General features: G+C 34.0%; 2 protein-coding genes across 2 annotated transcripts; both read left to right on the top strand.

Moving 5' to 3' along the window:
• Positions 1–684: 684 nt before the first annotated feature.
• Positions 685–27,532, top strand: LOC138309692 (uncharacterized). Its single transcript, XM_069250911.1, has 4 exons — positions 685–727; positions 21,620–21,789; positions 22,885–23,266; positions 23,685–27,532. The coding sequence occupies exons 2-4, from the start codon at positions 21,625–21,627 to the stop codon at positions 25,187–25,189; spliced, it is 2,052 nt and encodes a 683-aa protein (XP_069107012.1). The 5' UTR covers positions 685–727; positions 21,620–21,624; the 3' UTR covers positions 25,190–27,532.
• LOC138309604 (uncharacterized) lies at positions 1,846–2,756 on the top strand. The gene is made up of 2 exons (XM_069250827.1): positions 1,846–1,851; positions 1,965–2,756. Exons 1-2 carry the CDS (start codon positions 1,846–1,848, stop codon positions 2,754–2,756), a joined length of 798 nt encoding a protein of 265 aa, XP_069106928.1.
• Positions 27,533–27,897: the final 365 nt, after the last annotated feature.

The raw sequence follows: 27,897 nt of genomic DNA on the forward strand, positions 1-27,897 counted from the left end.
GAGAAGGGCTGGTACAGCACGCAATCGTTGATAGAGGCTACTAAAAGAACATCCATGACATACTTTAAGTAACGGATGCCGCAGAATGCACGATGTTAATCATTTATAAGTCATCTCATAGTAATTCTGTGGGACATAGGTATATTATCAGATACTGCAGTTGTTTGTGCGAGTGTTTAAACACATTATTTCTAGCCAAGTCAATGTGGACAGCATCAAATAAGGACGGTAACTTTCCTAGTTATTCCTTCAGATGGCAATGTGCAAATGAGCCGGAACATCTATCTGAAAGCGATATCCGACTGATAAGGAACATCCAACCCGCTTTGATGCATTTGCTAATTCTGATTTTAATAATTTGAAATGTCAAATAAACAGACATTCTTCGATCACGGATATTACTAAACAACTACATGATTTATGAAAGACTGTGTCCACGGGAGACATTACATTTCTGATAATGAGATCATTTCCTGACAAACGCTTTCTTCTGTGTGATACACATCCTTACCTGTCTGATATTAAGCAATGAAAACCCAAACATATTCAGATAAATATTAAGTTATTCAAAGTTGATCTCGGACGACTTCGGCTGTTCCCGTGTCTTTTCGGAATTAATTAAAGATGACATTGCCCTATATAAGTTAATATGCCAGTTTACCTGTGAATCACTACTAGTGCTAAGGGAGCTACCACGCATCATGTGAGACAGGTTCTGTCATGTAAGGTAAGCATTTCCATTAGCTTGCATATTTCCCATCATATCGTTGTCTTAACACAATCAGTTTCAGGGGTTAAGTTTCATACTCTAGTACAACCGGTATAAAAATATCCAGTGTTTTTTGACATATCCATTTTAATAACATTTTTCATTTTTTTTATATATCATTCAATCTATCAAGCATTTCACCGTTGTACATATTAATTTAGTAACAAAGTTTCTAAACCCAAAACAATTAAACGATTGTTGAAATCAAACGCTATGACATTCAATTTTTTTGGAATGGTATACGTATCGGTAATCAACACGATAGCGTCCTCTAAAGCAAGTCAATTATTTAAGGAAAAGAGATCACAATCCTGATATGGTTGGAACATCTTACGAGTTGCAGCTTAGCTTGTCTTCCTTTACTATTTGTGGATTGGACATTTATTCCATCTTCTCACAAATGAAACAAAATGTTTAGTTGTAATCGGTATGGGTTAATGAAACAACACTTATGACTATTTGTTTAAGATGCTCCACCGCCGACAGAGCATACATGATACTCATCATTTGAACAATAATTGGTGTTTAATCGTATATATATGTCTAATTAACACACACAAAAAATATAAAATATCTATTTTGCCTTTGGTGCATGAGCAATCAGTACTTCATTCCACATAGAATATAGTGCCACTGAATTTTTTCGGGATGCAATTAATTATTTTTTATATTTTAAACTTTAAGTAAAATTAGAAGCTCAAACTTTTCAATGGTGGTAATGGTGTAATTTAAGTATCTTTTGTAACTGAAGAAAAATACTTAATCGTCTGCTCCTGTTTTTAATAGTGAAAAATTACCATTTGTCAGCAGTGGATCATCTATAACATATTAACAACAATTCACTACATCTTAGTAATATAATAAAATTGGAATTGCATAATTTAACCGATAACGATGTACATAGATAATAATAATTGGTTTTAGCTGTACGTCAGTTATTGTGACACAATGCTAGACAGTTATAGGGCCCAGTTGGTCGGACGCCTTCATCTCTTACACCTAGAGACACGAGTTAGTCAGGAACTATATCTAAGACCAGATTAATTACACCATAGCACTATCGCCCCATGTAAGCTATGGGGGTGAGTAGGTATGTGTAACTAAGGACATTTTAATACGTCCCTGTGACGTTAATACGAATTACAATAAGGCGACGTCTTGTCACATAATCATTGTCATCTCTAAACCTGGTCAGAGTACTGGACCCTTCCGTGTAGATCAGAGTACTGGACCCTTCCGTGTAGATCAGAGTACTGGACCCTTCCGTGTAGATCAGAGTACTGGACCCTTCCGTGTAGATCAGAGTACTGGACCCTTCCGTGTAGATCAGAGTACTGGACCCTTCCGTGTAGATCAGAGTACTGGACCCTTCCGTGTAGATCAGAGTACTGGACCCTTCCGTGTAGATCAGAGTACTGGACCCTTCCGTGTAGATCAGAGTACTGGACCCTTCCGTGTAGATCAGAGTACTGGACCCTTCCGTATAGATCAGAGTACTGGACCCTTCCGTGTAGATCAGAGTACTGGACCCTTCCGTATAGATCAGAGTACTGGACCCTTCCGTGTAGATCAGAGTACTGGACCCTTCCGTGTAGATCAGAGTACTGGACCCTTCCGTGTAGATCAGAGTACTGGACCCTTCCGTGTAGATCAGAGTACTGGACCCTTCCGTGTAGATCAGAGTACTGGACCCTTCCGTATAGATCAGAGTACTGGACCCTTCCGTGTAGATCAGAGTACTGGACCCTTCCGTGTAGATCAGAGTACTGGACCCTTCCGTGTAGATCAGAGTACTGGACCCTTCCGTGTAGATCAGAGTACTGGACCCTTCCGTATAGATCAGAGTACTGGACCCTTCCGTGTAGATCAGAGTACTGGACCCTTCCGTGTAGATCAGAGTACTGGACCCTTCCGTATAGATCAGAGTACTGGACCCTTCCGTGTAGACCAGGCAATGTGGATACCATATACCACTAATATAAAGTAGGAATAATAAACTAAATACGCAACATAGTCAAAACAATTATTAGGTATTATACTAAGAAATGTCTTTATGAAAACATGGGTGCATTTCATGTTTTAAGTTCCTCTTGTAATGATAACAATGGACGCAAAGTGTATGAAGTTGTGTTGTCGACGACTCAGATTCTGCATGTGTACGACTACATCAATTCGATATCAAGATTTCTTACTGACAATCGTGTTTTCATATGCGATTGCGAAATAGTTGAGTTTGCATTTGAGCTTGTATCTCGAAATGACGTGAAGATAAGTATCTCGCGAAGGTAAAGAGTTTTATAGAAATATTGCAACAGTATCGAGGAGTGTTATAATACTGACTTATATATAAGCTCTATATTAAAGGCCTAAACAGAAAATCCCGAAACAAATGTTCTTCTAATAATAAACGGTTGTAAAGAGCATAGATATAAAAAAAAAACAATCTTAGCCCTCCCCCTAAACAAAAAGAGAAAAAAGTTGATGTAAAGACTAAATTATCAAAGAGAGGTCGTAACAAAATCATCTTCTTATTGTAAATGGTTGCCCTGCGATTAAACAGAATGTCTTCGTATGAAAATATTATAACTTGCATTATCACATTTTACCGTAATGGTTAATAATGACTTGAACATATGTGTCCATGTAGAATAGAGTGCTTCCAAAAGCAGTAGGTTTCCCTTGTATTATTCGTCTGATGTTGTACAATGGTAATCTTTATGTAAATGTACGGTGTGTTTCGGTGCTATAGAATGTGTCCGCTATGTCGCCAACACGTCATTTGCTCAGGGAACAGAGACCATCTGTGTATCCTTATAATAGTATAGGTAAATATATTATACAATGTTTTTTAATGTGTTACATGAATATACATGTATGTAACATCAACACGACACCTCCAAAGACAGGGTAATTAATAGGTACATATATAAATCACTGACACGTACCGGCGGAACATCATCTGGGTTTTTTAGCAGGTGGACTGTCGTAATACTAGTCCCACAGTGCTAACACCGTCTCGTTACGTAATATGAGATGCTATATAAATATTCCTGTAACTGTATGTTGTTGGTAATAGGTTCGATTGAAGTAATACCCTTACTTGAGTGAAGTAATATCGTTAGGTTCACTTATGTTGTATTGTGCTTGAGTGAAGTAACACGGAAAGTACCCGTATGTAAAAACATGTGCTGAATAAATCTGACAGTGTTCGACGACAGTCTGCGAGTCTTTAATGACAAAACCTGGAAAGTATGTCAACTCATTTAGATTAAACAGGGGATAATAGAGACAATGCTGGTCTGGGGACCTTACCTTGATCACAGTAATAGATCTATCCTTTCATCCTTCATTTTCAGATGACAGGTCATCCTCTTTTCAAGTAGTGTGTATTTTCATATTACAGAGTTATCCGCCCTTGCGGGTAGGTATTGATTGTGACGTCATGGTTTTGTGAGCGTTACGTCATACTTTTCGAAGAAAACGACGTAAATTGTAATCACAAAATAATGAAGTTACAATCGATACCTGCAAGGAAAATAACTCTATGTGCCCTAATATGCAAAGACGGATTTCAACTTATTTAAAACAAGATTTGATAACAGGCTGAAGATATCAGAGAAAGTAACCCAGGGTTCCTCTATCGCTAGATTTCTTTACCATCAAATAAATAATATTAACAGAAGAGAACCTGGTCGGCCACCATCAAAACATAGATAGATCCATGTCCCTTTATTTATAAGTGTGATCCATGTCGAGGTTTCGATTAAGACCTTACCAATACTTTTACTCTAGACATCACGAATAGTCAAGAAGCGAAAACCTGGTTGTTGTTTTTTTTGTTTTTTTTTTTTAATAGTCTACGATAATTTCGCGGGTAACAAAAATCGCGATTTGGACTAACAATTAGAAAAATAAATTTTAATAATTTTCAAAAATTTTGGCCCTTAGGGTATAACTGATAACACATTTCTAAATATCCCGCTAATCATACTTCCGTGACAATGAAAATGTCTAACAAAAGCACGAAATTATCAACCCCGCCAATATCACCAACTACACCGTATATTACACTTACAAGACAATTTTGCTATGTATACCAATGTGAGTGTATGTACATTTGATACTTTCCATCCATAACCATTATACTATCATTAAAATTATCGTTCATATCAAATATATCACACCAGGTTGTAAACACAACACATGATGGTCAAATTTAATAAGCGCGTGCCGAAGTCTATTTTTAGACTGTCGCTTTAACACGACTAATGAAATGTTTATTGTTGTCATTGTATACATTATTTCTGTGGATCGTTACTGTCACTCTATCACAAGTGTTACATGTCGTGAACCAACATGACTAGTGCTTCTGTCAACGTGGCCGGCTAATTATATTCACGGTTTATTTCAAGGCTAAAGTACTCTCGAGAAATTATATAAAACACAGTTAAATACTCAACGTCCTTTATCATGGTTCATATCAAATGGACGAGAAACAGGAAAGGAAATTAATTTACTATCAAAATGATGTAAAACAATGATACAGTGACACTCTGGCCAGGTAGTACAGACTGTAATACATAAACTTCGAGTTATGAGTTTTATGTCTGCTTTGAATGTGAAAATGTTGGTTAGGGCAAAAAAAACCCACCAACATTTCGAAGTAAAAATGATCGTCAATTAATACGTGGTCCGTTTAACGTGATTTATTCATGCAGGTCCGTTTCGTTTCAAATTAATAATTAAATCACATTAGATTGCATTTGTGGGATAGACGCATTATAGCTTATAGTGGTAGCTTTTACTTCTTCTTATTGTTCAGTAAAAGCAAATGCGGTATAACTGTCTCTGTGACTAGGTGGGGTGTGTTGTTCATTATCTTTGTGATGGTATGTGCCAATGAAATAGCACCATATACCGGGCAAAAATATCAATTATTACAAGGAATACAACAACAACATGCAACAGTGTTACATAACACACATACAGACTAGTTTCCATATTTGTTTTCAATAATTTACTCATTTAACGCTGATGTCAACAAACTCAAATACCTAAAAGACAAAACATCCTTTCTCATTTACCAAACAACATGGACTGCATGATTTGCGATTTACTTTTGAGACTTTAAAGAAATTCACGAGAGTCTGCGACTTAATATGCAATTATATCAAAAGGCATTTGTGTCATCCTTTGAATCTTGGTTGCTGCATTATCTCACAAGATCACTAACGTCGAAATCGTGTTTTATTTCAGCACCACTTAATACAGTTAACACAGACAACACCCTACAGATAGATTACACAGTAAGTACAATATGGAAAATGTGATCAACATCCTACAAATAGTTTACACAGTAAGTACAATATAGGGGAATGTGATTAACATCCTACAGATAGTTTACACAGTAAGTACAATATGGAAAATGTGATCAACATCTTACAATAGATTACACAGTAAGTATAATATGGGGGAATGTGATCAATATCCTACAATAGTTTACACAGTAAGTACAATATGGGGAAATGTAATCAACATCCTACAATAGTTTACACAGTAAGTACAATATGGGGGAATGTAATCAATATCCTACAATAGTTTACACAGTAAGTACAATATGGAAAATGTGATCAACATCCTACAATAGTTTACACAGTAAGTACAATATGGAAAATATGATCAACATCCTACAAATAGTTTACACAGTAAGTACAATATGGAAAATGTGATCAACATCCTACAGATAGTTTACACAGTAAGTACAATATGGAAAATGTGATCAACATCCTACAGATAGTTTACACAGTAAGTACAATATGGAAAATGTGATCAACATCCTACAGATAGTTTACACAGTAAGTACAATATGGAAAATGTGATCAACATCCTACAGATAGTTTACACAGTAAGTACAATTCACAACAGTAAGTACAATATGGAAAATGTGATCAACATCCTACAATAGTTTACACAATACATCCAATTCACAAGGTCAAACAACAACATCAAAACATATAACAACAGATTAACCTCTCATATTCTTCCGTTACAATAGTATAGAAATTCTACCTCTATCATTACATTTAATATTTTATTATTGTTTTCTAAATTCGTGACCATTATATTGTTTATACTTTTAATGTTTTCTTTGATCTCTTTGTATATATATTTACACCGAAATGGACATGAATCTACATATATTCTACTTTCACTTTCAGTTTTATTTATATTGTTGTTTCTAACCTCTATTGTCATCGGGCAGCGTATTCTCGATATCCCAGGGGTTACTATCACTGTCAATATATCCACCCCATAATATGTCAACTGAAGTCTCTGTATACGACAAGAGATAAGCCAGGTAGTTAGGTATTTCGAACATAAAAAAATGAATAGTGGTACACTGTGTAGCTTTGAAGTTGGGCGTCTCTGTGATCTTCAAATTGAATCCCTGAAAATATGTGATTGGTCAGTTTTCTCTACCGAAATGCCTTTAGTTCCACTATGACACAGTCCTGAGGTTGATATGCCGACAGTGATAATTACCCCTGTAGTATCGGGGATTCAATTGTTTTGTTGTTGGGTCATTTGAGCTGATCTGTCGCACGTACGGTGTTCGCGCTCTTTCGGTAGCTGGCCTTTTTCTATGTTTTTTTTTGTCATCATACAGGTCTGCTGTTCATTTAACATTGATGTCACTATTTTTCAATTTCATCGGGGTATGAAAGAAATTTTATAACTACAAAATTGATTTCATAACCCGATGAAATTAATAATTACTGTATTCAATGCTTAAGATTAATTTTCCAGACAACTTGATAAAATAGGTTACTTTACACACACGATTTCATCGATTTTCCACGTTCGCAACGTCAATGTTTCTATTATGGCGTCACTGTCACGTCGGGTTTCCGCGTCATTCTCGAATAATCTTTTTCATAGTGGTAAGCGAAAAAATGGCCAATCCGAAAACCAGATATAGTATGAAAACAAAGAAAAAATAATTATTAAAGTATATTAAAATGTTCTCTCATGGTTCACCATAATATTCTTGTGGGACCTTGAATAAAACCTGGTATCAGTAGCGTAGATTAAATCACACCAAAAAGTAGAATGAAAATATGGCCTACAATACCTTCTAAAGACGACACCATTATCTGTCTAAATGTTGTTTGAGCTACAGCATTGCAGCTCACTACAAAACATCTATTACATGTGCATATATATTTATGACCCCGGTCAGTAAAAAACCCAGTAAAGCCAATAGACAGATGAAATGTGTACGGCATTGACTTAATTTATAAGCTTTATGCAGTTTTCTCGGTTGGCAGTGCTAATCAAAGCCTGTATTATTACAATGAGTAACTGATGTTCGTCCTCAGTGACTAAGGGACCAACTCTAGTCTATACTACTATAGTACGGGCAGTATCATAGTTTCAAATCAAAACTATCGTGTTTCACCATCAACTCGATCACATAATGTATTGGAATATAAATCCTTATTATAGATAACATTCATTTGAAATGAATATCAAAACTGATAAATTGAGAATGATGTTCATTCGTTACATTAGATGGTGATGTACATAGATAGTGATCGTCTATAGTAGAAAACGTACTATCTTGACATAGAATTTGAAAAGCTGGACATTACTGCTGCACACATGAAACTCAATAATTATATTCAGAATAATACTTGATAATTCTTTTAGTCAGTTAGCGATGTAAATCTTGATCAAATCAAATTGATTCTGATGACTCTTTTGAAAGCTTTATGATTTATTACTTATTCCTTTTTAATTATAAATTTCAATATACGATGGCAAAAATACTTGCCAAACTTACAGAAATTACATTATATATTGATGTCTAGTTTAATCCCAATTGACTTTTCCTAAAATGAAACTTTACCAGGAAAGCAATTCTATGTTACAGTAACACGTGTCTGTATGTCTCGTTCTGTTTAAAAGCGATAAACAAACCAGATCAAATAAAATTCATACAACACTTATTAAGCATTTGTCATCTTAATGAGCATGCATGCATGTTTTAATTGCTTGTCTGTGCCACACTCCTGTATACACGGCAATGTCTGTCTGAAACAGTCCTCATTAAAGCCATGAGTAATGGATGTTACATTTGAACCTGTTAAAGAAAAGGAGAGATTGAATGTACATTGTAGACCCAAATTTACCGGCCCTTGTCGAATTATGTTAACGCTGGCGTTGCATGGATATTTTCTTCTTAATTTATACTTATCAAAACCTGTACTATCCGGTAACCTAGGTATACTAAAAACAAATAATCTGGTCCTGATATGAGATCAGGTTTGTTTGAGTGCTAAACTAGAGCGAATGATGCAGCGTTTGTTTTCTTCAAATGTATCTGTCGATAATTGAGTGCTATAGATGAAGCGTATGTTTAAATTGAGTGCGGTAGTTTGTGCTTTGTTTGTGTTGACAGATGTGTAAAGAAAGATCTAGAAGAATTATACATTTCTATTTACAACAATTAACACGTTTGTGTTGGTCTGTTTAGATTATATATTTGCATATTTTTTTCATCTGAATAGGCTATTAAAATTTATGACACATTATCATGAAGCTACGACACGAAAACCCTTTCATTTACATGTACTTGTATACACATTCGTTGTTTCTCTCAGCGGACAACTTTAACAACAGGAATATTTTCTGAATTAACGTGTCCAATGGCGGACTGAGTCGATGATCTGACGTCTGACAAGTACATAAGGTGTCAGGTACATTTTATATCTCAACTCAACGGCAGCTGACTGTCAAGTATTACTAACTAGTTATCCAAATACAATGAAAAGTACAATTATCTTTAAGTCTACTGTCAATATCAAATACATGTTTATAGATTTCGAGATAAAATCACTTTATATACTGGACCATTTTTTAAAATTTCGTTCTGTATCACTTTACAAAGTCAATTACAGTTAATTCAAAATCACTGAAAACATTGGAAATGAAACCTGTTTTACGTTGAGTATTATTTTGAATGGCAACTTAATATTGCTTGAAACAAAGACTTCCACTGGCTTGTTATTTTGCTATCATGTTACCATTTCGTAAGAAATCACTTGTGGTTGCTTGATAGTTACAGTATTAGTAATAAATGTCATTTTTATGGATTAAAAGTGAATAATACAATGTCTTTTACTTTATGGTAGATAGGTTAATGAGTGTACTCCCATTATTATCCACTTCACTGTTAATTTAGAGAGCATTCTAGTTAATATATAAAGTAAATCAACACGATAATCATTCCTTTGTTTTAGGAAAAAAAGTCCCTAATATTTACATTGTAAGATCAATTTGACTGGTCAATTCCGCTAAACTAATACCGTTATACTCGTCACGTGTCGGTACGTATTTCGGTGTAATACTATCGAAACGTGTAGGTACGCCAGTCAGTTTTAGTGATGGCCATCATTATTAAATATGCATTAGTTAACATCTAATACATATTTGTCAAGTGTGACATCAGTGACTTTTACTCTATAAATTATCATTTCATGCAACGGAAAAACCACAAACACGATTTTGGTTTCTAAAGTTGCAATCTTGCATTAATATTTGAAAGGAATTTATGATTAAGATAGAGAAATGACGTTTTATTAGAATAACAACATGAAAATCGTACGATAATGTTAGACAATATCCGGTAGTCTATATAAATACACCTGTGGCCTAATGACCTCTATCCAAACTCTCGATTACAGACTGACAAACCAACCACAACAGCTCAGACCGGTAGTTTGGTTTAGTGTGCTTGGTTTAACGTCCTATTAACAGTAAGGATCATTTAAGGACTTCCTGGTTTAGTGGGTTACGAAAAGTAATAGTATCAAGAGAAAAACCACCGACCATGGGACTGTACCTATAAAATTCCTCACGTAACGTATTCCTGTATCTTTCCTTATCTGATATTTTCTTTTCATTGATTGGAGAAGATATATATTAGTATATGTACTGGTTTAATAAACGTCACAGAAGCGTATCAATCTGGCAATTCGATGTCAGTCATGACATCTGTGGTAGTAACATTTAGTCGGAAGGACTCGGCCGGACAGTAGTTGTACATTTGTGCCTGACACTATTGTCCTATTCCAGACACCCCAATCTAAAGTTACTAGTTTAAAGTATGCTAATTTCTCATCTTAATTAACTTTCATCAAACGTGTTAAGGTTTTTAATTGAATCTTCTTGAATAATTTATGCCTTAGTTGTCTAGCATTAGGCACTAACAAACATATATCTACTGTCCTCTGACAATAATACGCCTAAACTTAACGAAATAATAATAAAAAATGGCCTCCATTCCGCTTAGATGTGACCAATCTAATTCAAATTTTAAACATCTAGTAACTTATCCCATAATTAAAGTCAATTTGTTAATAAATTATTTTTCTTATAAACGTATTTAGTCCTACAACCCCTTTAAGATTGGATGGGAGCAATTCATAAGCTGCAGTATAACACCGAGGATTATCCGACGATTCATGAAATCCTAAAAAGTATCTTAACAACTGTTCTTCCTACTAACGTAGATTATCTAATGTTATAGACTTTCTACCTAAACTGGGTTTTTATTTGTAGATCACCAAGGATCGGTTCTGGTGTGATTTTGATCGCGATGGCGCTGTATTAGGTATTACATTACCACTCGCCCTAAAACTTACAGTAGTGAGTTCCAAACCTTCATCTGTTAGTGGCCTGGCACTAAATGAACTTTGGTGATTTTTCTCCGCTTACTCCGCCTTTCATCTACCTGACACGTCTTTAATAATCCTCGCTGTTGATAGGACTTTCAGCAAAAAATAACAAACAATTATTTGACAATCATTTTATCAAGATGCATATTTGAATAATTTATAAAAACAATGCTATTTAATTTATGTTTCAAGCTATTTAACAATTGTTTATTTTAGTGTAAACATGCGTAATATACAATTAATTACCCGTTAATAACTATCAGCTGGGGGATGTCTGTCGAAGGTTTTATTCTAATTACGGAAGTAATCAAACATCATTTACATAATATCCTCCATTTGTTTTAGTTATTATGTTTGTTTAATTAAAGGCACTTTTAACCTAAAAAACCCATAGTCACGCATTTATAATAAAATTGAGCCTGCTTCTCGCAAAAAATGGGACATGGCCAGGAAAACATATTAAAATGCAAATACACGTAATTGTTATGATTACGACAGATGTGTAGTTGAATGATCAATGATTTTAAAGATCACCATCAAAAACAGGAGCAGACGATTTAGTATTTTTCTTCAGTTACATAAATTACTTAGTTAATACCATTACCTCCATTGAAAAATTTGAGCTTCTTATTTTATTTCAAGTTGAAAATATCAAAAACAATTAATTGCACCCCGAAAACAGTCCGTGGCACTATATTCTATATGAACTGAAGTACTGACTGCGCATGCATCAAAGGCGAAACAAATTATTTTATGTTATATTTTGTGTTAATTAGACATATATACATACACGACGAAACACCAATTATTGTTCAACTGATGAATATCATTTATGCTTTGTCGGCGGTGGAGCATCTTTAATGAGATTTTATTCAGAAAACACCTACAGGAAAACAATTTATGTAAGCTAAACTTATAATTATTTAATGAAAAATACTTATATTTACCAGTTTAGCAAATATATTTATCAATTTAAAGACCTACTAGGTTTCCGAAAAAATATATAAAAGTTTATCAATAATAATGTATTACAGTGTTAGAACATGTATTTATGGTCTAAGTGAAGTTACAAAACCAAATAATCATTTTTTTTTCTAATTGTTTTCTCCATACCTATACGAAGAAAAAATCTGAAAATAGATTGAAAACCCGAATTAATCGTGACGTCACAATAGAGACATCGACGTTGCGTATTGCTTAAGAATAATAATGGAAAATCAATGGAATCGTACGGTTAAACGTATTTTATTTCATCAAGTATTCTGAAAACTAACCATTAACATTTATGTCACTATATTTTAATGTCATCGAATGAAATAAAAGAAAATAGTGCATCAGTGCTTATAATACAAGATTTTTTGGTGCAAGTCTTTCAGCAATGACTCGGTAATTACATGTACATGTAGGACATGGCCGTGAACACACAAGACGACACGCATTATCAAAAAATAGCATTTGTTTTATCAATTTGAAATTGTCTATGGAGTGATAATACGTGTAATACATTATAAGATAATGCAACATGTGAGACAAAATTACCAAACTAGTTTACTAGTTACACTTTTTTAAAGTTACATTTTAAAAATCGAAAGCCAAACGGTATGTGTACCTTAAACAGATATGACTTCTGTTTTTATTCAGCATCCTTCAATGACATTCATTATGGCATGATCAGTACATACATCTCATTTAATGATTTTATAACATCATACACCATATGAACACCATATAATCCATAAACATCACTTTATGATCCTACGACATTTTTTTCGTAGACATGCATGGTATCTAGACCGCTATTAGACTAGAGGTTAAGTGTGTTTTTATGTCCGCCTGGTAGACAACAACACGTGGAATTGTCCTAATTGAACCTGATTAGTTGTCAAATCAAACTGACGAATTTAATACACATCATGATGGAAGTCCTCTTACTAACACGACAAACGTTTTAAATTGTGTTTTAAAAATACATCAAATAAATAGTATGTCTGATGCAATTACACTCAATGACATGGAATTAATTGTATAAATTAAGATTTCTTGTCTTAATGACACATTAACTTAACAACGCAACCAATAATTACATTAAGTATAGTGTATAGTGATTTTATAAAGAGAGCGTATCCGTAGTAAGCAGAGCCCAATGTAACAGGCTTAATTATAATAACTTGAAGATACGAGACATGCATGCATTCATTCTTATTTCACTTGTTTTTTGACAATCAAAATACCCAAAATAAAATACATTTCTTGTTTTCCTTTGTCATTTTAAACGTGATGCGTCAATCCTAACTACATTTTTACACTCCCCTAGTAGGAAGTTGCAATATTTCGAAATTCCATTTGAATAATTGAATAGCCATGAAAATATTTCTTTTATTTCCTACAAACCTACATTTCCAACTTTTCTGTAAATACATATATGTAGCATAAGTATTCGAAGTATTTCATTATAGATAGAAAAAAATGTGTTTCACCAACACCCATAAAACAGTCTACAAGAAACAGAAATGTCTACAAAACAAACATTATATTGTATACGTTATACTGTCAGTAACATTCTATTAGTCTTCTGTTTGTTTCATTCACTCAGTAGATCAGAATGTAATGATATTGCAGGGATATCTTGTTCAATAATCCAGTGAATTCATTGGCTCATTTCACGGAGGTTTATTTTGTGTTTTCATGTCTAACGACATTTTCACGGTAACATTTCAAGATTTAAACTCCGATGCTCTGATAAGCCCAAACATTTCGCAGCAATTACTCTTCGCAGCTTTTGATCGACCGCAAATTATGCTAAAATTAGCATAATTGGGTGTAAAGTAAATATTTACACGGCTGTAGTTCTATCCTTCTGCTTATGTTATAACGATTGCATCAATATAAATTCCAAACGATAAACGTTATCCATTGTATTATGCGATACATAATGGAAATCAGTAATTCGATTCGACTATATCTGTGTATCATTATAGTGCATATCATTAATAATGTTCACGACTAGACATTACACAAGGTCAGAGGTTATAGTTTAAAGGTCAAATTGAGGCATCGTTATATACATTTTACATATGATATATAATGAAAAGTTCACTTACCCATCATGTATGTTTAAATATTATTTGATATAAAATCGTGTGCCATTTTAGGAGGATTACCAAAATATCTCCATACTAATATCAAGTAAACTAAACGTTTTACTCGTTACCTCCCTCGTTCCCTTTCTCGCTCATTATCAATATATTTTGCAGACCATTGTTGATACATATGTTCTTTAAATGATCCGATTTCATTTCCCCTCTCCGTATCCCCAGTTAATGTAATAGTGAGCCATGCTTAACATAGTTAAAGATTTTATACTACTTGTATAGCATAAAGTCAACCCACCCTTCACCCGTTCCGCCAATAATGACAGAATAGAAGCATCCCAGATGAGCAATATTTAAACCACTAAACCACTTGGTCCCAAAATGGTTCCGTACATAATATGTCGTAATAAAAGAAACCTGATGCATTCGTTATAACCCAAGTCACAACTATCGGGGCAAATAATTCATGTTACCAAATGAATTAAATTTACAAGCCGAAAAGTTCAACATTCTTGATTAACTTTCTCATGATATGGTCCATGTATTAAAATCAAACATTTCTTAGAAATCTACGAATATGAGAAAATGTATCTGTTTTTTTATGTCTATGCTTTGTGAGGGTTATAATGTCAAGTCATATTAATTATTAAATTAAATGTCTATCTTCAAGCTTTAGTGTATTCAGTTGCCGTGAATCTTCTAAATCATTTCCTCCAGTATATTTTAGATTATACAAACATCGTCAGACGTGACAGGAACAGATCTGATAAATGATTAATCTTAAACATAATTGCAAATTGTATACAAATATTTAATGTATATTTCACGTCTCTCACATATGATTTACTGATCAACTTAACCTATTTTCCATATCATCACAAATGTAATCACTGATGGCTGTTGTGTCATGGTAGAAAACTTGAATATATTCATTAAAGTTTTATTATGTAAAACATTTTAAAACGGTATCAGACAAAATCGCAAACCCTCACTCCGTAAATTTAACATCTGTCGATCTTAAAAGTGAAAAATATGAAAACGCGTGACAATTAACATTGAATATGTTAAACTCATCTAATAAACAAAGAACACATTCGGGAAAATTTGTGTTTCGTATCATTATTTCGAATAAAAAAAAAATTATATATAACAAATTTCCACAAGGCAAGTGGATGTATAATATGTTTTTGTCTGAATAAATTCGCATGAAAAGTATCTAGAAATTTTCTTGATTAATTATGCGAATGCAGTTACCAGTGAAATTTATAGACTACGTATATAAATTATCTGTTTAACTATTTTTATTCATACATGCTATTGTAATTTGTAATGTCAATCATTTAATATAATTTTAAATGTCAAAGCCTTTGTGTATTCAGTTCGTGAACATCTTGCTTAATAATGCATCCTGCCTAGAAATAACAAGTGACACACCACTCAGCTCTATTATATTTCTTCATTGTTATTTAAATCGCACTTAGGAAACCTGACTCATTAATTAAAGCTTTCATTTATTTTGCATTATAATTCAGAGCAGATGAAATCATGCATATAACGCGTATAAGACTCTTGTGAATTGCATCATTTCGTACACATTATTTCGGATACGTATAGCAAATTTCCACAAGGCAAGTAATGTAAGTATATGCTATAATTTCGCAGAAGTAGTTTCTAGAAAGCTGCATATGCGGCAGTTACCAGTGAAATATAGATTCATCATAATTGTATATGTTTCTATTTGCATTATGTCCTTGTTAGCTTAATTAACATTCTGTGTGATAAAGAATTCGAACGTCTTGATGCATGCATTAGTGTTGGATTAACATTGAATAAGAAACAAACATCCTTATCTATGATAAACAAAGAACACATCGGGAAAATTTGTGTTTGAATCACGGTTGTCGAAATGCAAAAAAAAAATATATATATAAATGTGTATTTTATAATATATATGGATGTTAATAGCATATGTTTTTGTCAAAAGCTTGTATACTATAATGAAGTGTCGTATATATAATTTTCTCTTGATGTACTTAATCGTTTACTGACGTCGATCTAAAAGTAAAAAATGAAACGTATACAGTATATAAATTAACAGCGCACTATGCCTTTTTGTGGACGTAATCGCATCCTCGATACTCCAGGGGTTCCAATCACTTACGATCTCTACACCCCTGGACTATTTCATAGGAAAATGAAGGCAGTTCAGCGAAAAACATTTGACCAATCACAGGCTGGCAAAGATTTTTCTTTGAAGACTACGGAGAGAGCGACGTCTAACATCAAAGCGACATAGTCAACCACAGTGTTCCGTTATACGGCTCTTTTGATGTACATCACAGGACTAAATTATAATTACCTGCTCTGTTCTGTTGCCCTTAGTTTTACTATGAGATAGTCCAGGGGTGTAGTGATCGTAAGTGATCGGAACCCCTGGAGTATCGAGGATGACGTAATCGGGGATCTCGCAATTGAAGTCACGATATCATTATTTCACTGAACAGCTGTGATACAAAATCTGGTTATCATAATTTTGATGATTGTAGCACTGCAGATATAATTAAAATCACCTTCGCTTTGCTGTTCTTTTAAATAGATCAATTATACACATGAAATTCAGTTTCTATGATTTTTTTCTGTAGTGAACAAGTGAAGTCACGCGTGGTTGACATTTTATTTTTTTTGTAATGAAGCAACGTGTTTTGTAAGCTGTTTATTGCATAAATCAGACTATACTGTATTAATGAGATTAATATCTCCGGATTGATGTTTCCAGTTTACTTTGATCTATTACAATTACAACCTGTATTATACACAAAAACATCTTTGCTACATATAATGATTTTATATACCATAATCATACGCAACCAGAATTAGCTGGTTTTGCACTGGTTAAATTGCGCATCGATGAATTAAACGCAATCATCACAACGTATATGTAAAATATGTACAGAAAACTAATTAGCGTTGTCATTGATACAGAAAACTAATTAGCGTTGTCATAGATACAGAAAAGTAATCAGCGTTGTCATAGATACAGAAAAGTAATCAGCGTTGTCATAGATACGGAAAACTAAACAGCTTTGTCATAGATACAGAAAACTAATCAGCGTTGTCATTGATACAGAAAACTAATTAACGTATTCATAGATACAGAAAACTAATTTGCGTTGTCATAGATACAGAAAACTAATGAACGTAGTCATACATACAGAAAACTAATTAGCGTTGTCATAGATACAGAAAAGTAATCAGCGTTGTCATAGATACAGAAAAGTAATCAGCGTTGTCATAGATACAGAAAAGTAATCAGCGTTGTCATAAATACGGAAAACTAAACAGCTTTGTCATAGATACAGAAAACTAATCAGCGTTGTCATTGATACAGAAAACTAATTAACGTAGTCATAGATACAGAAAACTAATTTGCGTTGTCATTGATACAGAAAACTAATTAACGTATTCATAGATACAGAAAACTAATTTGCGTTGTCATAGATACAGAAAACTAATGAACGTAGTCATACATACAGAAAACTAATTAGCGTTGTCATAGATACAGAAAAGTAATCAGCGTTGTCATAGATACGGAAAACTAAACAGCGTTGTCATTGATACAGAAAACTAATTAACGTTTTCATAATTAAGCGTAACATTTCTGAAGATATCCTACCACTAAGATATGTACGTTTACGATACTTTGAATAAAATTAGTCATATTGTGTCATTTTTTTATAAAAGTTATTTTAACTAGTCATTTTATAATCATGATTAAATCAATATGATAGTATACTCTCTTCCATGCTACGCTTGATCGGCCAACAACACATTTTATATTTATCTTTATGTAGTGCTAAAACTGTTTAAATTTCCCATGTTTTAATCGTTTACTACTTGTGAAGTCGTTTCGTCAATTGTACATAACTCCCAAACATCTGATTTGTGTTTCGATATTGCCATACAGGTGTTTCCACTTTAAACCATATTACTTATTTTTCACTCAATAATGCGACCTGGTGGGGCGTTTGGTTGGTGTCTCTGGCAGTGAGTTAACATTATAAAATAAGTCTTAACTTCCACAATTACAAAAAGACATCACACAGAAATACCACCGTCTCCCAAAACCCAGATCGAATAAATAGTATACACGGGAGGTTACTCTGAAATGCTCACACCTGCTCATAAGACGTTAAAGATATATGTGCCGTAACTGGGCGTAAATTGACATGTGATTTTTTCTTCGTTGATTAATTGAAAACCATAAGGCTTGGTGAATTAAGCAGTGAAATCATTCCAATGGTTTTAGATGCCGTATAAACGGTAGTTACAAAACATATATTATGTAATGTAAAATTGTTTTTTTTTTTGTGCTTTAAGTATCTTCAGATGAAACATATCCGCAGAAATCCCTTTACAATTACTAATATCAGTGTAAAAGTGTGTAATGAAATTGTAGACCACAATTTGGTTCTATGGTCTGAGCGATTATTTTACATAATGTTGATAGGGTGTTATACAGGGGTGGTCGTCCTTACATGAACTCAGCTGTTTATTGGACGTTATACAGCAAAATAAAAATAGAAAAGATGATCATCCATGGCTGTCTACGAAAGTCATTTACAGAATGTAAATTAGCCTATATATAGCGATTGTTGTATAAGAAAAATCTTAGCCATACAGACATGTTCATTTTCTTAGAATATTTCATCATATCAAATGTGACATATATTAACAAAGTCTAAAGCCTGCACACAGCCGTTCTCCATCAAGTCTGACTAACGTTACCGGTACAGTTTGTAATGTTCGGCATCCATCAAAATGATAATTAATAACATAATTAAGATCACATTCTATTAACTTGTCTTAACTGTCACTACTATTACAGAGATATAAAGACAAAATTGTAATCGTTTATACTTCCGAAACAGTTTTACCTTTCTCTGAACCAACAGATGACATCACAATGCATGACTAAACGGAGAAAAATACAAAAATAAATTATTATAAAGCATTTTTATATCAAAATTATGTATATAAACACTTCTGTGCGACCTTTACAATTACCAGCATCAGTCTAAAACTCATTATCTTCCATTATTCAACCTCTAGGATACTTTTTTTCTGTGAAAGCACAGCTCTGAAATATAAATGTATATAAATTATGTGACGTCACATGTTCTGTACTGAATGTGTTTGCTGTTGCGTAACGCTAATATAATTAATTAGGAATATTGATTAATTATTTGATGGGTCGTGTGCACTCTCCGAGATTAATAAGTCTACAGGTCACTTCCTCATTATTATTACTGATTCAGCTTAATACTCAAATGAAAACAGTTAATGTCTGGTGTACAGGAATGAATAGAAATAGAACATCATTCCAGAATTTGAATGATTTTAAATATAGATAGATGTAAACAAATCAATCAACTAATTTACTGATCTGCTTACCACTTTTCAGCTTTCTTAAAAATAAAAAAAAACAAGAATCAAAAATAAAAAAAAACAAGAATCAAGTGATGATATTTTAAAACAATAAATAAGGGTCAAAGAAGTAATATAACACTGATTTCCAGATGACACGGGATCCCATCAAACGTAAGTCTGTAGGATACGAATTACTTCAAATGGTAAATATGGGACAAAGAAGTAATTCTAACCGTTTCGACGAGAAAATGACAAAATTTCGAGGCGATCTGCCCCTTTATCAAGATACACAGAACGAACAGGATTTCATAATATGATACGAACAGTTATAATGGGACATACAATACAATATATATTGTAAAAAAAATGATCTTTAGTCTCTGCACTTTCCCCCAATATGAGAGTACACTTGTTATTTTTATTAACCAAATAAATCAATCAACGTTATTAAATTTCATATTGTGAATTGAGAGATTTTGAGGAGACAGAATTACGCCACGGTTTTCAGTCAATCAGAAGCGTTACAAACGACTACATCTTTTTTTAGGAGATGAAAGAAAAATTGAAATTATTAAGCAAAAATATTACCTAGTACAAAAAATTAGAATGTAATTCCATCCATGCATAACCAGCCATAATATATTTTAATATTGGAGTTTAATAACAAAAAAAAACCAAAAACAAAAAAAAACAATGAAGAACAACTTAATTTTAATGCCATTGTTTTATGAGTTATGACTTTATAAACTGATGCCAATTACATTACTTTAATAATAATTCTAAAAGTCCATCGATGATGTTCCATTTTTTGATTTATAGTAATTTGATTCTTATTTGAGTAAGTGTTTAAACAATACATTTCTACATTTCTTTAGTAAAAATGCGTGTTTTCCACTCCCTAATTGTAGGGATTTTCTTTTTCAATTTACACATGTATACATAATATTTTATCATTGGTGAAACAAAATTGACCTCATCTTTGAATTTATTATCCAAAATCCTAGAAACATAACAATTGGGTCCTAGGCAGTTCTAAGTGATATTTTGTTCTTAAACGGTATAGAAAAGATAACAAAAATGATTGTACATGACAACATTCCCAATACAAGTGCATTAAAGTTTCTCTTCCCTCTTCACAAAATGTGCACCGTTCCGTCTCGCTCATATTTATTTGCATTAATTCAGTATTTGTAGATACTGTTCTGTAAAGAAGTTTAAATTGAAATTTTTTTGTAAGATTGTGTCATTTGTAGTATATCTTGGAATTAAGTAAAACTTAGACCAGGGTTCTTTGCGAATATGGACATGTTACATGTTCTGCCAGGAATCTTGACTTTTTTAGGTACTTCCGTAACTTTTGTAAGTAAAAATTCATAAAAAATGCAACCTTTTCATGACTTTTTAAGTATTAGATATGTTTACATGGTTTAATGTCCAGTGGTGTATAGTTTTGGTACAAAATATGTTTCCAAATAGTTACTTAACAATTAATTTAATACTAGACCTGAATTTGTTTTTTATCTGCAGTGTTAATATCATATTAATAGCAGGTGTCATATAACCTTTTTAATTATGTAATTAATCTTTTGCAGCAGCCATGTTGGAATTTCACCTGATAACCCTGCTGCTTACACTATACGTTCGTGTATCCGATCAGCATGGGTTCCTCAGCTGGCCCCCACAGAGGTCATCACTATGGCGACACGGGTTCGACTCACCAATCAACTACAATGACAACGCCCTCTGGTGTGGAGGTTTGCCTGTAAGTGCCTGTAACATTGTACATTCTGTAAGGTCTCCGATATATTTTACCAAGAGAAATTTACATTTCTATAGTTTACATAAAGTACAAGTGGACACAATAATATATGACTCTTTCATATGTACATATGTAGGATAGAACTATTCCACCCGAGGGTACAGAATTTTGGGTCAGAACCGAGGCTTGCCAAGGTTTCTGACCCAAAATTCTGTACCCGAGGGTGGAATAGTTCTATCCTACATAATTTACATATGAAAGAGTTATTTTCTCACATTGCTTGTCGAGTTACTTGCACGAAAGATGAGGCAGCCATTTTGTGACAAAATCTTAACTTCTTAAATAATTGATCGATTTTAAAAATAAGAACGCCATTCGAAAGAGCTCATCAAAGTTTGGTTTATATTAATAAATATTAACAAGAAATCTTAGGTAAAACGGTTTGAAATGCAAATTAAACAAATGAAATGGTAAATAAATCCGGCAAATCAATCGAAATAGAAGAAAAATGACGTCAACTTTGGCAGATATGACGTCATCTGATTGTTCGGCAATTGTGACGTCACAGCTATGTAAGATACATTTATCTTACATTGCTGTCTTTCATGGGACAACTCTATCTTACATAGCTAGCAACGTGAGAAATATCTGTACCTTTGAACTAATGTAAGCCAACTTTCATATTTACTTTTCATATTTCGCAATCCAATTTATTCACGAACGTTTCTCTTCACAAGTTAATATTTACACCATTTACATTGAAGTGAATTCACATTCAACTGTTACAACAGCGAGTGATAATCATTGCGAACTTATTTTGAAGTGCAAACATGAAGACACATGTAATGATTGCGACGTTTAATGTTAGGATAACGAGTAAATACGGAAATCCACACCCAGTCATGTGTAAACATCCTGTATAAACAGCCGTCATTACCAGAAAAAAACTTTCTTGAAATGAAATGCATTTTTTGTCAAGCGTATAAAAAGAATTATTTTAAAAAGATGTTAAACCTCACTCAATGTTTGAAAATCTTATTCCATCGTTCATTTCGTAGATATTTTAAATAACATTTGTTCTCCTTTCTTTTTTTACAGTATTTTAAGCAAGTAGGCGAGAAATGTGGCACGTGTGGTGATTCCTACTACGGCCCGCACGAGCACGAGGCCGGAGGAAAGTATGGCCTTGGGATAATCGGGGCACGATATCCAGAGGGCACTACGTCACTCCTGGTAACGGTGACAGTGAACGCCTATCACAAAGGCTTTTTCGAGTTTAAGATTTGTCCACATAACAACCCATTGGCGCCAGTCCAGCAGGAATGTTTAGATCAGTACCCGCTGAAAGTACGGGAGGCCAAGAAGGACAAGGATGGCTTCAAATACTACCCTCCTAAGGGCGGGGAGCTAGAGCTGACGGTGGAGCTACCCAAGGGTATCCATTGTAGTCAGTGTGTCCTACAGTGGAAGTATAAGACAGGTAAGGTCATACCTACAGGGGAAGTATAAGACAAGTAAGGTCATATCTAAGGTTCTCATTCCTTTTTTTCTTCGTCCACTACTGAGGCTTCTTAGTGAACGAGGCTAACGATTCCTATATGGACGAGGACGCAAAACAGAAAAGAACCGGTTTAAAGCATAACAAACAATTAACCAATCGAAACAATAAATTGACGACAAGCACCTAATTATTCTTTCTTTGTCTTCATAATAAGATTTGATTAAGTTCGGGAGAATTTCTCAAACTTATATTAAAATGGATATTGCGAAAGTTGATAGCTGCAAAAGAAAGTTGATTTACAGTATATCAAGAAGAAAATACTGAAATGCTTTTGAATGTAGTTAAGCATGTTCTACACTGCAATATTACCATAAAATTTATCCTTCGTGATTTGTAGGAAACAGCTGGGGTAAAGACCGTGACGGGAACAGTTGTCTTGGCTGTGGCGCCCAGGAGCAATTCCAGAACTGTGCTGACATTAGTATAGGGTACGACGCACCTCCCGAGGAACAACAGACCATGGGCTTCACTAAAAGGTCCGTTACACTCACTATCGGTCACACATTGAGTCCAAGGCCGGTAACTCGCGATCTAGTCATGGGTCGCGGTAAGGATGCCAACACCAACACGCTATCCCCAACCGGACAGTTTGTAGTGCATAGTCAAAATATTGTCACTACGTCTCCAATGTATGACCACGCACCTCCGGAGGTTCCCGAGAAAATTGACATTAGCGGTTTGACACTCACAGGCCATCTTCAACAGCTGCTATCCAAACAAACACTTTCCCTTACAAACCCACCACCGCCGCCGCTGTATATGACACAATGGACTACCAAACAACCTAGTGGACCGGATGCCAAGCACGGTCCAAAGAAACAATCAACAAAGACGGATAAGAAGAAAGGACATTCACGCAGATCAGAGAATCAAATTAGTAAAAACCAAAATATCTCTTCTCCTATCAGAAAATCTCGATGGCGAAATGTCTCCGTTCATACCACAAAGAACACAGGTTCATTGCTTTCCGACCACAACGAACCGGGCATGGTTATAAGTGCACCACAGTCACCTAGCAACTCTATACTAGGTAAGTTACCGCATGCTGCCGTCGGCGGTAACCCCAAACCTGCTGCTGTTCCTACCGCTGTTCCCACCGAAATCAAAACAGCCAATTTATTATTAGATGTTTTAACGACAGACAAACAGAAACCGGCGTTGCAAAAACAAGGGACAGGGGTACGTAAGGCTAGGACGAAGCCAATGAAAAAGTTGACAAGAAAACAAAGACGTCGAGCTGAACGACTTGCCCGCAAGCAACGCGAAGAAGCGAAGAAGGCAGAAAGACTTGCTAGAAGAAGGGCAAAGACTGCATCGAGGAGGAGATCAAGGAGAAGGAGAGTCAATTCTAGGATGGACGTCAGCACACATAACGTTTTACCGGAACCAGCTACAACAACCAGCACCCCGCCTCGTGGTGTAAAATACCACGAATCCCACGGAGCAGACAGAGCTGCTGGTGCTCTGAGTTCTGCCCAGCCTATGTCGTCTAAATCCTCTTCACTGTTGAGGTTGATCAATAAGTTGAAGGAGAAGCTGCTGGGGACGTCTCCGGATCAGATAGATCATAATTCTGGGTCCTCTATGAGTTCATCCATAAGCTATTCTAAAGCGGAGTCAGTTTCTTCCTTGTCACAGCCACGATATCCACTCCCACAATCCACTGTAAAGAACCAAAGGAAAAACGGGCAGAAATTGTCTCCCGAAGTTCAGCGACGGCTACTCAAAGGCTTGCGAGTAGCCATAAAGATGGCCGAGAGCTCTGGTGTAGAACCCGGAGTTCTGAAATCCATCAAAGACCTGCTTAATGACTTCGTCAAGAGAAACCCAAGTCTTGTGTAAACAGATGTAGTATTAAGTAACAACAATCGTCTTACTTATAACGACAAGCATTTTCTGGTAGTTTAAAAATCACTACGAGTTTATTCACGGTCCATTGTTGTTATTTGATTCGTTATTTTTTCCTTTTATTTCTGTAGTTTATTAGAGTTTTATAAAACTTAATAAATTGGCGCACTTCTACCGTAGTTCAAAACGAACTAAAGAAATGATAGCAGGAATCTATATAATATTGAGGAAGTGATGTTTCACAAACCGTATTTAAAGCACAATAATTCATATTGCATGTATTATGATCATTTGCGCTCGAATATTGTGATCATTTGTGCTCGAATATTATGATCATTTGTGCTCGAATATATTGATCATTTGTGCTCGAATATTGTGATCATTTGTGCTCGAATATTGTGATCATTTGCGCTCGTACATTGTGATCATCTGCGTTCGAATATTGTAATTATTTGCGCTCGAATATTGTGATCTTTTGCGTTCGAATATTGTGATCATTTGCGCTCGAATTATGGGTTCTATAGAAAGAAACATCTGAAAGATCGCAGTAGTTTTTTTCAATATTACTTTTATTCTAATGTATATGCAGATAGATAATAACTTTACAAAATACAACCGCACATCTATGGTAATAGACAATAACTCATGTATTTATCCATATTAAATACGATTTAGTTCTTAACAATAAGTTGCCATGTCATTTTGTAACGTAAAGAATAACGTTAATATCCGCTCTTGATGTATTTATTTAACTTTAAATATTATGACTTCCGGTAAGCCTTAGTTTTATTGAAATATTACGATGTTAAAAGCAATAATAAACATTTAGACAAAACCCACTTTACGATGCATTGCAAAATTGATATATGAGACGAATACATTGTATGCGGTTTTTACAGTTTTTATTTCATTAGCAATGGTAGATTTGTAAAGCTATATCAAATGAGATATTTGAATTTTCTTTTAATGGTTGCCAAAGTCATTTATTTAGGAAAGTGTGTAACAGAAACAATATTTAATTAGTTTATTATAGTTGTGATGATTTATTCAATGTCTCATTTAATTACAATCAAAGAAGTCTGCTGTAGATTGTCTGTATTATTGGAATTGAAATTCATAAAGCTATGACTTAAATTAATACAATAACTTATAATTAACAGAAGAAAAAGTGTAGAATTGAATAATGAAGTTACAAGTGTATAGTTTAATTTATCAAAGTGATAGCATGTCCCTTATGAAGTAATCAATCTACTATTAATTTAAAGTTTCCGGAAGAGTTTAATCAAAGATGTGTTATCTAGTCATCATTGTTTAACGTGTCAAGTGAACAAATCAATCCTATATTCTCGATTCTGACATTTATGATTTGATTTTTTCTTAACAAGAATCTTATTGGTTGAAATTTTGGCTGACATTTGTAATGTTTGCTGTAATTGGCTGATGCCTTCATACATTTTGTTATATCAAAGCAAATTAAAGTAAGTGAAAAAGTACGGTTCAATTTGTCGTATTTGTGTGAAATAGTCGAGAATATTAAGGTTAAATCGACACAATGTCGACACAATATCAGAAATTTTCATTCTTTACCAAATTTATTTTGTATGGTCGCGGAAAGTGCATCTTGACATTGGGTCGTGGTAAGAACTTCCAAAATCTTGATCTTTAAGTTGAAGTGTTGAAGTGTTATCAATGTATGACATAGACCACTTCATAGTACATGAAATACAACTTTGAATCTTGTACCAAATATTTCATTAAACAATGAACTACACGATTATTCAGTAATGTATCAGAAAGATTTCATACCGAATACCATTGAACAGCGAGGTTGGATAACTCAATATTCCATTTACTCAATCAAAATTGTAAATGCAATATACATTTCGTAAGATGTCATCTCCTGGCCGATTATGTTATGATAATGATGAGCTTTACTTTTGTGTTACGTTTATCGTATATTATATTGTGTTCATGTGACACACGCCACCAGTCTGAATTGCCAGAGACACATTTTCTTTATTTTGCAGATTACAGAGTTATCTGCCCTTGTGGGTGGATATTGATAGTTGCATCTTGTTTTCATGAATGTAGCGTCATATTTTTTTAGGGAAAACGACATCTGTTTTGCCATCAAGGTAATGACGTCACAATCCATACCCACCCGAAAGGGAGATAACTGTACAAAGAGGCAAAGACAAAATAGGTAATGATATAGAGGTATAAAACGATTGGTAGTGTGTGTTGATTAACGTAAATATGTGTTATTTAATATGGTGAATGGAAAGAAAAGATGAAAGTAATAAAAGATGTGAAAATGTCTTTGTCCTGCATTGTACATATGTGTTGATTCATATCTTACAATAACAATATGTAACATTATTTGGAAATCTCCGGTTACAAATAGACAGAACCCCATACTAATGAAAACAAACAAATCATTTCGTGAAAAAAACTTCATATTAAAAGTTTGACTTATGAAATTGGGAGATAATTAATTTTTTGTGTAACAAACGTTTTCATTGGCTTAAAATTATGTGATAATCATCGTTACGGACAACAGGTACGATTACTTGCTTGATCGTAAAAGGCGACTAAATTTAGGACCTTATCTTTTCTTTCTTCCTACCTTACTTTCTTCTTCCTAACGTCTCCCTTTACATCGCCTCACTTTTGGTCTTTGGTTGAGTGTTCGATCGTATGAG

This window comes from Argopecten irradians, chromosome 15, assembly GCF_041381155.1.
Source record: "Argopecten irradians isolate NY chromosome 15, Ai_NY, whole genome shotgun sequence".
Lineage (NCBI taxonomy): Eukaryota > Metazoa > Mollusca > Bivalvia > Pectinida > Pectinidae > Argopecten > Argopecten irradians.